Source organism: Rana temporaria, chromosome 3, assembly GCF_905171775.1.
Source record: "Rana temporaria chromosome 3, aRanTem1.1, whole genome shotgun sequence".
NCBI classification, from domain to species: domain Eukaryota; kingdom Metazoa; phylum Chordata; class Amphibia; order Anura; family Ranidae; genus Rana; species Rana temporaria.
The window spans coordinates 105566001-105582067 of NC_053491.1; the positions used below are offsets into that span (position 1 = coordinate 105566001).

Genomic DNA, 16067 nt, shown 5'->3' on the forward strand with positions numbered 1-16067 from the left:
ATTTTGGCTTTGCGAACTTTGGGCCAGCATGTCTAAAAAGCCATCTGCAACTATTTCATATATGTTTGCTATTAGAGAAAAAAATGATCATTGCACTTGGAAGCGTTTGCCCACAGACAGGTGCACATTGTAGGTGTGATCAGGGGCAGACCTGAAAGTGGCCATACACTATACCAGGGGTCTCCAGACTTTCAAAACAAAGGGACAGTTTACTGTCCTTCAGACTTCAAGGGGGCTGGACTGCGACCAGTGGGAGTAGAAAATACCCCATCATTGGTGATATTTGGGGGCGGGTTATTGCCCCATTTTTGGTATCGTGGGAAGAAATGGTGCCCCATCATTGGGATTAGTCGGAGGAAGAGTACCCCATCATTGGTACCAGTGGAAGGAATAGTGCCCAATCATTGGGGTCAGTAAAAGTAATAGTGCCCAATCATTGGAGTCAGTAAAAGTAATAGTGCTCAATCATTGGGGTCAGTGAAAGTAATCGTGCCCAATCATTGGGGTCAGTAAAAGTAATAGTGCTCAATCATTGGGGTCAGTGAAAGGATTAGTGCCCAATCATTGGGGTCAGTGAAAGGATTAGTGCCCAATCATTGGGGTCAGTGAAAGGATTAGTGCCCAATCATTGGTGTCGGTGAAAGGAATAGTGCCCAATCTTTGGGGTCAGTAAAAAAAATAGTGCTCAATCATTGGGGTCGGTAAAAGGAATAGCGCCCAATCATTGGGGTCGGTGAAAGGAATAGTGCCCAATCATTGGTGTCAGTGAAAGGAATAGTGCCCAATTATTGGGGTCAGTAAAAGGAATAGTGCTCAATCATTGGTGTCGGTGAAAGGAATAGTGCCCAATCTTTGGGGTCAGTAAAAGAAAATAGTGCTCAATCATTGGTGTCGGTAAAAGGAATAGCGCCCAATCATTGGGGTCGGTAAAAGGAATAGCGCCCAATCATTGGGGTCAGTGAAAGTAACAGTGTCCTATTGGTATCAGTGACAGGAATTATGAATTATCATTGGTGTCAATAAGAAGACTAGTGCCTCGTATCATTGTATCAGTGGGAGGAATAGTGCACCAAGGGCCGGATAAAGGCAAGCAAAGGGCCACATCTGGCCCCCAGGCCACAGTTTGGAGACCACTGCACTATACAATCTGATTGCACAATCTACCAATGACTATGCAGTATGAGGGCTTTCCTGATTAGATACAAATATGCAAAGGGTTGTTAAGGTTTGTCTTTTTTTTTTTTTTATATAGTTTTGGTAAAGCTCAGAAATTGTACAAGAGATTGTATGGTGTATGGCCAGCTTTAAACTGAGCATAGCTGCTTTTCCTCACTACAAACTAAGCTGCTCACTTGAAATAGATCTCACTGTTAATAGTACGTTGCTGCAATTCTTCCATGCCTCTCTATGCGCCTGGTTTGATAAATTCCCTTGTTTATTCTCTGCTGTATAAGCCGCACCCTAATGTTTTCCATCTGTCCTACTCATATCTGTAATGGGAAGACGGCTTTGTCTGCACCAAGTTAGAATATACTCCATGCAAACTTAGTGAATGACCAGATACCTGCATGAAGTTCTACTTGTGGTCATTTTATAGAGCTTTGGTAATAAAAGACAAATGTTTTTCTATTTTATAACGGTAGCTTTACCCTTGGCCAGTGTAGAGGTCAGTAGAGTAACACAAGAGCTTGTTTACACGGTTTACTTTTTAAAATTGCATTTCATCAAAATCTACATAAGCATTTTCCCATATTTCTCTTCAGCTACATGGCTGCTCTATTGCTGATCTTTAATAGTAAATTGGTTTTCTGCTGTCCACCCTGACACTCCCTGTCCTTACTTTCTTCTGAGCCTTATTGCTGTGTAAAATCTTCCATTACTCCCTCCAATCTGTGCCTTGTAGTATTTAGCATAATCTAGTATCTTTCCTCGTTCTGCCTTTTATCTTATACTGTAGGTGTATAGATATCACTCCTGTATTTGCAATATCTGAATGTTTCTATTGGTGCCGTTTGCAGAGAACGATATCACTGGGAGCCGGAGATCGTCAAGTGATCCAAACCCCAATATGTGACTCTCTTCCAATCAGTAACTGCAGCGTGGCCCTGTTATTTCGACAGCTTGGTATGCATCTATAGCTAGTCTATAAATATCTGTTTGTGATGATTGTATGACGTGTACGCTTAGCCACCTAATATACATATACAGTGGAACCTTGGTTAACGAATAACGCAGTTAACAAACGTTTTGAAAGGCGAGCAACTTTTTTTTTTAAATCCTGACTCGGTTTGAGAGTGTTGTCTAGCAAAATGAGCAGAATTCAAGCTAATGGGGTGTGCAGTACCGCATTTGGCCAGAGGTGCAGGGGCACCGCTGACACTCAAAACGGTTCGGAACCACTTAAAAAAGCCTTTCCGAGGAATTCCGAGTTCAGCCGAGCTACCCCCAACCTCTGGCAGTACTCTCTGGTGCCCTACCCCCAACCTCTGGCCACATGCGATATTGCATGTAATAAAAGTCAATGCAGAACAAATTATCTTCATTTCTATTGACTTCTATGGGGAAACTCGCTTTGATATGCGAGTGCTTTGGATTACAAGCATTCTCCTGGAACAGATTATGCTCGTAATCCAATGTTCCACTGTAATCAGTATAGCCAAACAGCGTATTACAAATGTGTTTCATTTACAGTTAGCTAGGCAGCATATTGTGTACTAAATTTTTCTACATGTCTTCCTGAGGTAGTCATTCCTTGAGGAGCTATAAATAATGTGAATTATGAGAATGGACATCTTATGTACTGGCAGCAGCATGCTTAATACTTCTGGAAAATTTGCTGTGGCATCAGAAACTTGTGGGCTGTAAGTGATCACATAGTCACAGAAATCCCCCCCATGCCTGCATACTATGCGACTATGCATTGCATTTACATGAGATCTAGTGTAAATGGTTAGCTTTTGCCATTATGTGATGGGCATACCCTTTATTACACCCACATACTTGCTCCCACATAAGTGTCATTTGTCTACCTGTGAAAGACCATCCAACCTCTCCTTTAGGAAATAATTGCAGTGTCTGCCTGTCTTCTCTTGGTTATAATTCCTCTCTTTTCCTAGGCATCACCAACGTATTGTGCCTCTTTTGTGCGGCTCTCACTGAGCATAAGATCTTATTTCTTTCCCGGAGTTACCAACGCTTGACAGAAGGCTGCAGAGCCCTTCTGGCTATAATGTTCCCTCTTAGATACAGGTACAGTGGTTCACATTATTAATTAATTCATGTATTCCTGCTAGCAAATCAATACCAAGCTGAAATATGCAGCTATACGCTGTTCCAGGTGGTACTTTAATTTGGGGTTGTACGCATTCAAGGATGTATGCCCCAAACCAGAGGTCTCAAACTGGTGGCCCTCCAGCTGTTGCAAAACTACAAATCCCATGAGGGTTTGCAAGGCTGACAGTTACAAGCATGACTTCCACAGGCAGAGGTATGATGAAACAGCTGGAGAACCGCCAGTTTGAGACCCCTGCCCCAAACAGACATTTTGCATTTCGGGGAAATTGTTCCTGAATGCATACTGTGTTCATTGTGAATAAAACATTCAGAACAGCATGCATCTACTAGGTGCTGGAGTATGACCTTTTCTTTTTCGTACATCAAGGGACACAGAGCAGGCTTAATAAATAGGCCTACCTGGGTTATGTGCCACCCACAGGTGAATAGACACTGACCATAGACAGACAGAAAATCCTCCCCTATATAACCCCGCCTCTCAAGGAGAGCATCAGTTTTTTTCACCAGCGTTGGAAGGTGATGATCGCTGATGTGCAGCACGCTGCGCAAGCAATGCCATATTCTCATTGGTTCCTATAGGGATCGAGAGTTTGGTATCCGTTACTACAGCTATGGTACTCGGGCCCCACTTTGAAGACTGACAAACAGGCGGGTATTGCCTGTAATGTGACTTTTTGGTGCTGGACCCTGCATATACAGAACCCTGGGCAGCAGAACTGACAAAGGCGCTTCCAGCAGGATGCTATATATGTCCAGGGCAATGATCCCCAGGAATTGGGGGATCGAGTCCCTGAAGGTCTGGCCAGACTTTGCCTGCCGTGATGGGTGAAGTTTGGATCTTGATTTTTTTTTTTTTGTAATCAGATTCTGTGGTGAGAATGGTAAGTCCTGGGGAGCTCATTCCTGTTATTTGATTTTTGCCGTGTTCCCTCTATAGACACCACAGGAGGCTTCTGGAGATCCCTCTGATAGGTAGGGAAGACTTTTTGGTTCCTGTGATGTACTTGCCCCGCTGCCATCTTCCTTCATTATTTTTATTACCTAGACAAGCTGGAAAATTCTCAGGCACATGGGAAATGTATGGAAGTACACACGAGCAGGGCAGGGACAAGGGGTGGGCAGCAGGGACAGCTTTTGAGATTTGTGTTGAGTTGGGGGTTGTACTCGTAGAGCAGGAGGGGAGAATTTTGGCTTGCTAATGGCCCGTACACACGATCCGAATATCGAACGAAAAATGTCATCCGGGGAAGAATCGTACGATCGGATCGTTCGTACAGAGCTTTCGGGAGCCGATCGTGACCGTTCATCCAATATTATTTTACCGGACATGCACAAAAAAAGTTCTCGTACGGTACCAGATCGTACTATTTTCGTTTAGTCACTACAGTTGTCGTCCGAAAATACAATACAAATGCATTAGAACACGACATCACTTCAGATTTTTTTTTTCTGTCGTACGAGAATTTTCGTGACTTTAACCGGTTGCCGACCACCGCATGTATATGTACGTCCACAGAATGGCACGTACAGGCACATGGGCGCACATGTACGTCCCCGCCTTTCCGCGGGTCGGGGGTCCGATCGGGACCCCCCCCCCATAACATGCGGCGGTCAGAGACCCGCGGGGAGCGATCCGGGACGAGGGCGCGGCTATTCGTTTCTAGCCGCCCCCTCGCGATCACTCCCCAGAGCTGAAGAACGTGGAGAGCCGTATGTAAACACGGCTTCCCCGTGCTTCACTGTGGCGGCTGCATCGATCGAGTCATCCCTTTTATAGGGAGACTCAATCGATGACATCAGACCTACAGCCACACCCCCCTACAGTTGTAAACACACATTAGGTGAGGCCTAACTCCTTCAGCGCCCCCTGTGGTTAACTCCCAAACTGCAACTGTCATTTTCACAATAAAGAATGCAATTTAAATGCATTTTTTGCTGTGAAAATGACAATGGTCCCAAAAATGTGTCCAAATTGTCCGAAGTGTCCGCCATAATGTCGCAGTCACGAAAAAAATCGCTGATCGCCGCCATTAGTAGTAAAAAAAAAATTAATACAAATGCAATAAAAATATCCCCTATTTTGTAAACGCTATACATTTTACGCAAACCAATCGATAAACGCTTATTGCGATTTTTTTTTTTTTTTTTACCAAAAATATGTTGAAGAATACGTATCAGCCTAAACTGAGGGAAATTTTTTTTTTAGATATGTTTTTGGGGGATATTTATTACAGCAAAAAGTAAAAAATATTGAATTTTTTTCAAAATTGTCGCTCTATTTTTGTTTATAGCGCAAAAAATAAAAACCGCAGAGGTGATCAAATACCACCAAAAGAAAGCTCTATTTGTGGGGAAAAAAGGACGCCAATTTTGTTTGGGAGCCACGTCGCACGACCGCACAATTGTCTGTTAAAGCGACGCAGTGCTGAATCGCAAAACCTGGCTTGGGCATTTAGCTGCCTAAAGGTCCGAGGCTTAACCGGTTAATAACCTATTTAATTTCTGCGTGTGACTATTAAGCGAAATCTGCCGTACGATATTCGGATCGTGTGTACGGGGCATAAGGGAATTTGGGGATAAGCATGCAGATTAGCGCTCAATTTTTTTTGGTGGGGTGTGGAGGGAGAAGATTTTTGCTGACACATATAATGCTCATACATTTTGAGGGGAGGCGCCATTTGGCATCTTCGCCCTGGTCGCACATGCAAACGTGCTGAGGCCGGGCACGAAAGTGTAAGTAGAAGCCTCAAACGCTGATGGCAGCTATTTGGCAAGTGTGGATGGCTAAGTAGTAGCAGCAGTTTTTTTCTGTGAAGTCAGATTGGGCATCATCGCAGCGGTACAGGGCAATGTGTTTTTCAGCTTTCCTTGGGTTATACGAGTATGCCTAGGTGGGTGAAGGGACACTGACAGCTGAAGTGAGTCTCTCTGGGTGACCATCTACTTGTGTTTGTATGCAAGTATCCACCCAGCTGCTTTTTTTTTTCACACCATGCGTGGAAAAAACTGTGCATAGAAGTAATCTGCACATGATACCAGGTGTGAACAGGACACATACTGTAGAAAACAATTCTATTTTCTGTGCCCTTGCAGAACGTGTGCAGAAAACGGACATCTCTGCACATGGTGTAAATGAGGCCCTAGAGTTGCCGCTTGTGAAATCTGCGGCTCCTAAGTGTCCGCCGCTGGGTTCCTGGCGGCCGCTGTAGGGGCCCATGTGCACCATTTGTTCCTCCTAAAAGGCTTGAGCAACTCTATCCGATGTAAGAAATGGTTACTAAGAGATGGTGTACCCCCTTTGTGGATGAAGCAGTACCTTGTCTTAACAAGAATCTAACTTTTTAGGCTATATGAGCAAAAGCGCCCATGTGCATGAGCCTTTATTATCCTAAAGATTGACTTCATAACATACATGTCTTAGGAACAAACCTAAACTAAACACATTTATGATGTGATATTGGTATGTTTTTTTTAGTCTAGTTGGGAGTAGTATTCTATGTTTTTTCACATGTTCTGTCTGTTTTTCAGTTTCACATATGTACCAATTCTACCTGCTCAGCTTCTTGAAGTCCTCAGCACCCCCACACCATTCATCATTGGAGTGAGTGCTCTCTTCCGGTCAGAGACGCTAGACCTGGTAAGAACTAGATCTGTGAATTACTGTGCAGTTTAGGGGCCTATTTAGAAAGTTTGGCATATTATTCACTTTATTTTAGTGCTGATCTTTGTTTGCTTTATATGCACTCACCAGCCACTTTATAAGGTACACCTGTTCAATTGCTTGGTAACACAAATTGCTAATCAGCCAATCACATGGCAGCAACTCAATACTTTTAGACATCTGAAACTACTGATCTACTGGAATTTTCACACACAACCATCTCTGGGGTTTACAGAGAATGGTCCGAAAAAGAGAAAATATCCAGTGAGCAGCAGTTGTGTGGATTAAAAATGCCTCGTTGAGGAAAATGGGCAGACTGGTTTGAGATTATAGAAAACAGCAACTCAAATAACCACTTGTTGCAACCAAGGTATGCAGAATACCATCTCTGAATGCACAACACATCGAAACCTTGAAGCAGATGGGCAACAGCAGCAGAAGACCACACTGGGTGCCACTCCTGTCAGCTAAAAACAGGAAACTGAGGCTACAATTCACACAGGCTCCTCAAAATGGACAATAGAAGATTGGAAAAACTATTTCAGCTGCGACATTCAGATGGTAGGGTCAGAATTTGATCTCAACAACATGAAAGCATGGATCTATCCTGCCTTGTATCAATGGTTCAGGTTGGTGGTGGTGTAATGGTGTGGGGGATATTTTTTGGGACACTTGTTCATCCCTTTGACTACAGTATACCCATTTTCTGATGGCTAGGATGGCAGGATAATGCACCATGTCACAAAGCTCCAATAGACCATGGAATGTGGTGAAATGGGAGATTTGCATCATGGATGTGCATCTGACAAATTTGCAGCAACTGCGTGATGCTATCATGTCACTATGGACCAAAATCTCTGAGGAATGTTTCCAACACCTTGTTGAATCTATGCTACGCAGAATTTAGGCAGTTCCTAAGGCAAAAGGCGGTCCAAACCAGTACTAGCAAGGTGTGCCTAAAGTGGCCGGTGAGTGTATATTATATATAAAAATGTGAAATGGAAAGCTGTGCTTACCAAGTATTAAACTGAAAAATGTAAAAAATGTGTGTCTTTTGAGGATGGTGTTTAACCACTTGCTTACCAGCCGCCGTATAACGATCCTACAAACCGCCGTAGCTGTACGTCGGCCCCTTTAAGCGGGATAGCAGGCGCGCGCCTGCTGCATCGCGGGGGGTACTAATGCTCGTGACCGGCGATCACGGGCATGAGGGCCAGAACAGGGACGTGTGTGTGTGTGTGTGTGTGTGTAAACGTCCCTGTTCTGTTCTGTGAGGAAAGACCAATCGTGAGTTCCTAATGGCTAGGAACCACGATCTGTCATTTCCTCTAGGTCAGTCCCCTCCCCCTACAGTTAGAAACACCACTAGGGAACATAACCCCTTGATCGCCCCCTATTGTTAACCTCTTCCATGCCAGTGAAATTTTTACAGTAATCAGTGCATTTTCATGCATTTTTATAGCACCGATCGCTGTATAAATGCCAATGGTGCCAAAAATGTGTCAAGTGTCCGCCATAATGTCACAGTCCCGAAAAATAGCAAAATGGCAAAATAAAGCTCTCCAGTTTGTTTAAAACTTTCTGTTGAGCCAATGCTTGACAAAAATAGAAACGTAGAAACTTTTCACAAATGTAAATATAGATTTTGCTAATTTAAAGGAGAAGTCCAGCCTGAGCTTGTTTGGCTGATCTTCTCCTATGGGTCACAGAAGTGGAATTAGTTTTGCACTCCTTTGACCGTTTTCAGCAGAGAGCGGTCTGAAGTCTGCTCTTTGCTGACGTCACTGAAATCCATCCAGGCACCACGTCATCACGACAGTGCAGTCTGGATCAGCTAGATGTCTGGACTTATGGCCGTCTCAGCCTCTCAGCGAGCTGGTGAGATGGCTGCTCCCTTCCCCTGCGAAGCTCGGCACTCCATTGAGCGTGGAGGAGCAGAGAAGAAGAGCTGCTGATTGACAGTCAGCAACTCTCTGCTCGGGGTGCAGAGAGAACCGAGCCATCGGCGATGCTCGAACGCTCGGTTCTCGGTGAAGAGGCAGCGGGGGACAGATGCAGCATCGGACCAATGCTATATCCACCTAGGTAAGTATGATTATGGGAAAAATTTTATTCCCATACTTATCTTTTAAGTTTCACCTGTATCAGTATAGGATAAAAGAATAGCGGGGAAATGTCCTAGTACAATTTTGTACATAGTTACAAATGTGACATTTAACTTTGGACATGTAGTGCATTATTAAATTGTATCCATCGATGACCAATCAGAGAATCGTTTATGATGGTTGGTTTGTGTTTTATAAATCTTCTCTAACATTTCTCTTCCTCCTCAGCTCGATGTGGTGATTGCAGATTTAGACGGTGGCACTGTAACAATCCCAGAATGTGTTCAGCTTCCTTTGTTGCCTGAGCCATTGCTCCATTACACACACGAGGCCTTGTCACGGGTAGGAGAAGCTTCTTTCTGGTCACCTTCATATAAAATCATTTTCTTGTTTGTTTGCTCATCATCTCATCATCTCATCCTGGTCCTAAGAAAAAAATAAATGCTTTGCCCATAGGAATATGTCAGTTCCCAGCTCTCATGTTAGAAAGTCCGTACAGCCATGTACACATGTAACCGATTTCTCTGGACAATGCTACTGTTTTTCATTTGCACTAGCTTTTCTATATCACCGTTAATGACTTTGTACAGACTACACCCTTAATTGCTTTGTGTGAATATGAATTCCACCACCCAGTGTTGTTGTATTTGGCAGTATCCCAGAACTGCAGGGATGAAAAAAGGTAAATGTGCTGCAGGTTGCCTTCCAGCAGGATTTCTTGGCAGACACATGAGGGAGCCTTTGCACCTTTGGCCGCCAATGCAACACTGGAAATAGTCAATAAAGGTAGAATGGCTGCAACACTACAGAGTAGAAATACAGGGAAGTAAAATAATAGGTGGAAAATGTAGTACGCAAGGTTGTTTTAGGGCTGGTTGACACCAACGTCTGGTGTGCGGTGTAATCTGACTGAGCTCAGCGCAGTGATTAAGCACTGAGGTTGGTGGATTGCACAGTTTTCTTCTTCTTTTTTTTTTTTTTTTTTTTTTATGTTTTCTTTAATCTTACATCACAGGACACAGAGCCGGTTATAATAACTACAGTAATACCTTGGATTGTGAGTAACACGGTTCACGAGCGTTTTGCAATACAAGCTGCTATTTTTTTTTTTAAATCCTGACTCGGTTTGCGAATGTTGTCTCGTAGAACGAGCAGGAATCAAGCCTCTACAGTGTGCAGTACCGCATTTCCCAGAGGTGCGGGGGCGCCTGTGACACTTGGAGCTGATCGGATGCACTCAGAAATACATGGAAGCACTCCATTCCCAGGTGTTTCTGAGCCTCTCTGAGGGGTTCGGAGTGCATCCGAGCAGTCTCTGAGTAATTCCTGAGTCTCTCCAGCACCCCCCCCCTCTGGCCACATGCTGTACTGCATACAATAGAATTCAATATTGAACAAATTATCTCTGTTTCCATTGACTTTTATGGGGAAACTCGCTTTGATATGCGAGTGCTTTGGATTACAAGAATTCTCCTGGAACGGATTATGATTGTAATCCAAGGTTCCACTGTATTTGGGTTATACGACACCTATAAGTGAATGGACACTGGTTCAGTCAAACAGGAAGTTTGTACCTCAGTTATTTGCCAGTGTCTGACAGGACTCTTAAACACATGTGGACCGTTCAGGTCCAAGTACCTCTATGAATCGACGGATGTCAGCACTGACATCCGCTCCATCCAGATGGATGGATGCCCATTTTCCATCCATCTGGTGGATCAGATCGAATGAAAACGGACAGGTGGATCCATTTTCATCCAATCCCCCATAGAGGAGAGCGGGCTCTGACACAGTGAGCAGAGACGGACTTGTCATTCGACGGCTCAGCTGGGATCAACGGATCGATCCCTGCTGAGCAAGTGGAGTCCGTGAAAACTGACACTACTGTGTGAAAGAGCCCTAAGGAAATGCCTCTACAGTGGAATATATCAACCACCAGGAGTAATGTGGTCCAGAAAGGTGAACCATATTCTGTCGGGGGCAGAACAGGGTTGTTTCTGTCGCAAGTACATATTCCAGGTATAGAAAAATGGCAGTCATCGGTGACTAATGCCGGGACTACATGGTCCCTTCTTCCTGTGAGAATTTTTGGGGAACTCTGCAGGTGTATCTACTGGATTACAAGTTCTACAGCAAGTTGGACAGGTTATATGTGGGACAAGAGTCCCACTGGCAATAGTGGTAGATACACTGGTAGCACCTTAGTTACCAATTCTCCCTACTTCACGCCTTTCCTCGGTCTCAAATCCGGGAGGTGGTAACACTGATATAATAGTGTTGGCCAAATTAGCCCAGGAGGGCTTGGTACACTGACATAGTGAATCTTGCAGGGGAATGCTCCTTGGTCACTTCTGGTCCAGCCAGACCTTAAAGGATCACTAAAGGATTTTTTTTTTTAGCTAAATAGCTTCCTTTACCTTACTGCAGTACTGGTTTCATGTCCTCATTGCTCGTTTTTGCTTTGATGTTGCTGTAAAACTGCTCTGATCTCCACACTTCCTGGTTGTCTGGCTCCATCATACTGGGAGCTTTTCACGATGGTCTAAGCCAGTGATGGCGAACCTTGGCACTCCAGGTGTTTTGGAACTACATTTCCCATGATGTTCCTGCACTCTGCAGTGTACTAGAGCATCATGGGAAATGTAGTTCCAAAACATCTGGGGTGCCAAGGTTCGCCATCACTGGTCTAAGCTGTCATTACTGTGTGTCTAAAACTTAACAGAACCAATCCGATTAATTTTAAAAACAAAACACTGCCCTGGATTTGTTTGTTTTTGTTCTGTGTGTCTCTTTACTTCACATAAACATGAAACCAGTTTAAAAACGAAAGTGAAACTACAGGCACATTATATGATTGAATTTAATCTATGTTTAATCATTTTTAAAAGGAATCAGTTAACTTGTATGTCTCTATACCCTGTAAACAGTCATTTCAGCAACAATTCTTTTTTCCTTTAGTGATCCTTTAATGGTCTTGGGTCCTGGTATCTCCGCACTGTTGAGCGCCAGGTAGCTGGCTTCAGGGAGTTTCCATTACAGGACTTGGCAATCTTTTTTTATGCCAGGAAATGACACCCGCAGAAATATGTGAGTGGGAGATTTTTTTTATTTTCTCCAATCGGCAAGGGAATTGAGATTGGCCTAAAGTACTATTAACCACTTAAGCCCCGGACCATATTGCTGCCTAAAGACCCAAGGGGTTTTTACAGTTCGGGACTGCGTCGCTTTAACAGACAATTGCGCGGTCGTGCGACGTGGCTCCCAAACAAAATTGGCGTCCTTTTTTCCCCCACAAATAAAGATTTCTTTTGGTGGTATTTGATCACCTCTGCGGTTTTTATTTTTTGCGCTATAAACAAAAATAGAGCGACAATTTTGAAAAAAAATGCAATATTTTTTACTTTTTGATGTAATAAATATCCCCCAAAAACATATATAATTTTTTTTTTCCCCTCAGTTTAGGCCGATACGTATTCTTCTACCTATTTTTGGTAAAAAAAATCGCAATAATCGTTTATCGGTTGGTTTGCGCAAAATTTATAGCGTTTACAAAATAGGAGATAGTTTTTTTGCATTTTTATTTTTTTTATTTTTTTTACTACTAATGGCGGCGATCAGCGATTTTTTTCGTGACTGCGACATTATGGCGGACACTTCGGACAATTTTGACACATTTTTGGGACCATTGTCATTTTCACAGCAAAAAATGCATTTAAATTGCATTGTTTATTGTGAAAATGACAGTTGCAGTTTGGGAGTTAAACACAGGGGGCGCTGTAACATTTAGGGATCACCTAGTGTGTGTTTACTAGTGTAGGGGGGTGTGGCTGTAGGAATGACATCATCGATCGGGTCTTCCCTATAAAGGGAATCACCCGATCGATGCGCCGCCACACGGGCTCTCCCCGTTCTTCAGCTCCGGGGAGCGATCGCGACGGAGCGGCTATAAACAAATAGCCGCGCCGTCGTCCCGGATCGCTTCCCGAGTGGACCCGACCTCCGCATGTGCCGGGGGGGGGGGGGGGGATGGGGTCCCGATCAGACCCCCCACCCACGTCTAGCAGAGGACGTACAGGTACGTAATTGTGCCTGTCCGTGCCATTCTGCCGACGTAAATGTACATGAGGAGGTCGGGAAGTGGTTAAGGGTCAGATTCGTCCCTCTTTTTTCCAGAGGCCTCAGATTTTCCATCCTTTATTCATACTTCATACAGGGTGTAATGCAGACATTCCTGCCTACCAAGCCATCCATGTGTCCTGGGGTCTTGAATTTGCTCTCGAATGTCCTGGCAGAGGCCACCTTTTGAACCAATTTGAGAAACTGTTAGTCCCTTGGCTCGAAAGGCGACTTCTTTGGGTGCTATCACTTCAGCAAGTGATGTGTCAGAGCTGGTGGCTCTTTCATGTAAGGAGCTGTTCTTGGTCTTGCATTATGATAAGGTAATGTTGCGTCCTCATTCATCTTTATTGCCTAGAGTGGTTTCTAGTTTTCACTTGAATCAGGAAAGTCTCTTGCCTTTATTTTTCTCCTAATCAACATTCGGCAGGAGAAAGATTGCTACATACTCTGGAGGTAGTTCAGGATTTTCTTGAATTGTCAGCAATCCTGGTTGTGCTGCCAGTAGAGCCCAGGAACGGCATCCAGCATTGTATCTGCCAGTTTATCATTAAGACCCCTTTCACACTGGAGCATTTTGCAGGCGCTGAAATCCGTCCTTAAACAGCTGTCACATTCACTCCAGTGTGAAAGCCCGAGGGCTTTCACACTAGAGCGTTGCACTAGCAGGACGGTAAAAAAAAGTCCTGCTAGCCACATCTTTGGAGCGGTGAAAGAGCAGTGTGTTTACCACTTCTTCACCGCTGCTGCCTGTTGAAATCAATTGGACAGCATGGCTATACCGCTGGCAATGCGCTGCTGCTGCAAAAAAAAAAAAAAATAGCAGTGTGAAAGGGGTCTAAAAGCTATGGTTTGAAAGTGGAATAACCCACCGTGTCTGGGAAGAGCTTCTCTCAGTTCAGCAATATGCTTTACAAATATGCTTAGTGCTTCAATTGTTTCAGGGCTTTAACGGAAGCAGTCTGCTATTAAAATGAATGAGAGAAAAGGAAGAAGAAAAAAAAGCTGGAAGAAGGCCAGCCAGGCAACCAGCATTTTCACAAGGAAATTAGCATTAGAAGCCCCCCATACTAATCTCTTCATAGGATTTTTCCAAGCGGTGTCCTATGATGATCACTGTGACAACAGTCATTGAGTCTGAGTGTTGGGTGTAGGCAGTACCATGGTTGTCTAGTGGTTACAGCTTAACAGAATTGTGAGATGTGTTTATAGAACTGGGAGAAATACGGGAACTACCGTTAGGCTGGGTTCACACTGCTGCAAATTCTTTTGCAAATTTGAGCCGTTGCAATCGCAGTCATTAAAATAACATTGTTTTCCATTAGTGCCGTTCACATCAGTGCAGTGCGAATCTAAGCTGCGGGAAAAAAGGGTCCTGTGCGAGTTTGATCCGTGTGCAATGCCAATTCAACTCTATAGACTGGCATTCCCTGAAATCGCGGCAAAATCACGGCCGCGAAATTGCGGTAAAATCAAGCAATTTTGAATTCGCAGCAGTGTGAACCTAGCCTTACTGACCTAATAGCACTAAGTGCCTTTTTTTTCTCTGGCCTCTGTACTATGAGTCATTTACCTGAAACAAGCATGCAAATGAGAAAATCAGAGTAATTACAGCACTCCTGCTTTGCATACTTGTATGTCAGTGTTTCAGAAATGATCAAAGCTGCTGGCTCAATATGAGAGCCAGTCGGCTAGCATTTTCAGGTTGTATTAGCAATGGCATACCTTATATGGGGTAAATGCTCAGCCAGTTGTGTTGGGCAATGCATTTAAACTGGGGGGTTGATTTACTAAAACTGGAGAATGCAGAATCTGGTGCAGCTGTGCATGATAGTTAATCGTCTTCTAACTTCACCTTTAAGCTTTGACAACAAAACCTGCAAGCTGATTTGTTTCTATGCAGAGCTGCACCAGATTTTGCACACTCCAGTTTTAGTAAATAAACCCCTATGTGTACTACAGGCTGCACCATTAGTAATGTTTGCTGATCTTTTACCATCTTCTCTCATAATTTTTTCTTCTTTATCTCCTAATCTTTGCGTGTTTTCACATTGATTTTAATCTTACTGATGCTAACCAATGAGCATTTACTGAATGGACATATGTACATTTTCAAGTCCATTAATTTTTTTTAGACTGGCTAACATGCACTTTTCTTTATCAGGTCCTAGATCCTGCTCTTCAGATAGCTGATTTGGCATTCCCTCCCTCTTCCATCACGGCGTCCACTCTTCGAATGCAGGTAGATCGTTTTTACCTTTTTGTTACCATAAACAATGCTTTAGTAGATTTGTCATATTGCTGCAGCGAGGACACAGGTAGTGACATCAACCAGATCCTAAGGTTCACTGATAATTGCATACATGACAGTGAAGGTCTGCACTCCTGGGCTAGGTAAGTCGTGGAGGGATGTATAGGGACTTTGTAACAGTGTGGACTTAGAGGTTGATAATGACCTGATCTAGGAGCACATGGCACTGTTTTTGTGGGTTGATTTCCTTTTTTTTTTTTTTTTGTGCTATTGTATCCATGGAAGACTAATTCTGTTCCTTTGATATACTGGAGCAGCAGTTTCCAGTGCAACTGAAGCATATCTAGTTTTCAGGTTCATCATACTATATAGAACTGACTATGTGATACAATCCTATTATTTTATGCATTGCATGTATTAGCATTTTATTGTAATGTTAGGACATCTGAGTTACGTACCATTTTGTATTATTTTGTGGCAGGATATGGAAGTACGTGCAGTGTTCCTTCGTCTCTTTGCTCAGATCTTGCAAGGATATCGCTGTTGTCTGCAGTTGATCAGAGTACATCCAGAGCCAGTTATACGATTTCACAAGGTTGGTGTGGTCATCTGTCATGAAGATCTCTCATATCTTTTATTT

General features: G+C 43.6%; 1 protein-coding gene across 6 annotated transcripts in view; it reads left to right on the forward strand.

Annotated features, from left to right (window-relative positions):
* The window catches only part of SBF1 (SET binding factor 1), a 175642-nt gene that overhangs the window by 123676 nt on the left and 35899 nt on the right, over window positions 1-16067 (forward strand). For all 6 annotated transcript variants that reach the window (XM_040343181.1, XM_040343183.1, XM_040343186.1 and 3 more), the window contains 6 exons: window positions 2019-2124; window positions 3117-3249; window positions 6823-6931; window positions 9289-9402; window positions 15341-15418; window positions 15909-16022. In XM_040343181.1, coding sequence (XP_040199115.1) covers window positions 2019-2124; window positions 3117-3249; window positions 6823-6931; window positions 9289-9402; window positions 15341-15418; window positions 15909-16022 — 654 coding nt within the window. The remainder of the gene's footprint in view (window positions 1-2018; window positions 2125-3116; window positions 3250-6822; window positions 6932-9288; window positions 9403-15340; window positions 15419-15908; window positions 16023-16067) is intronic.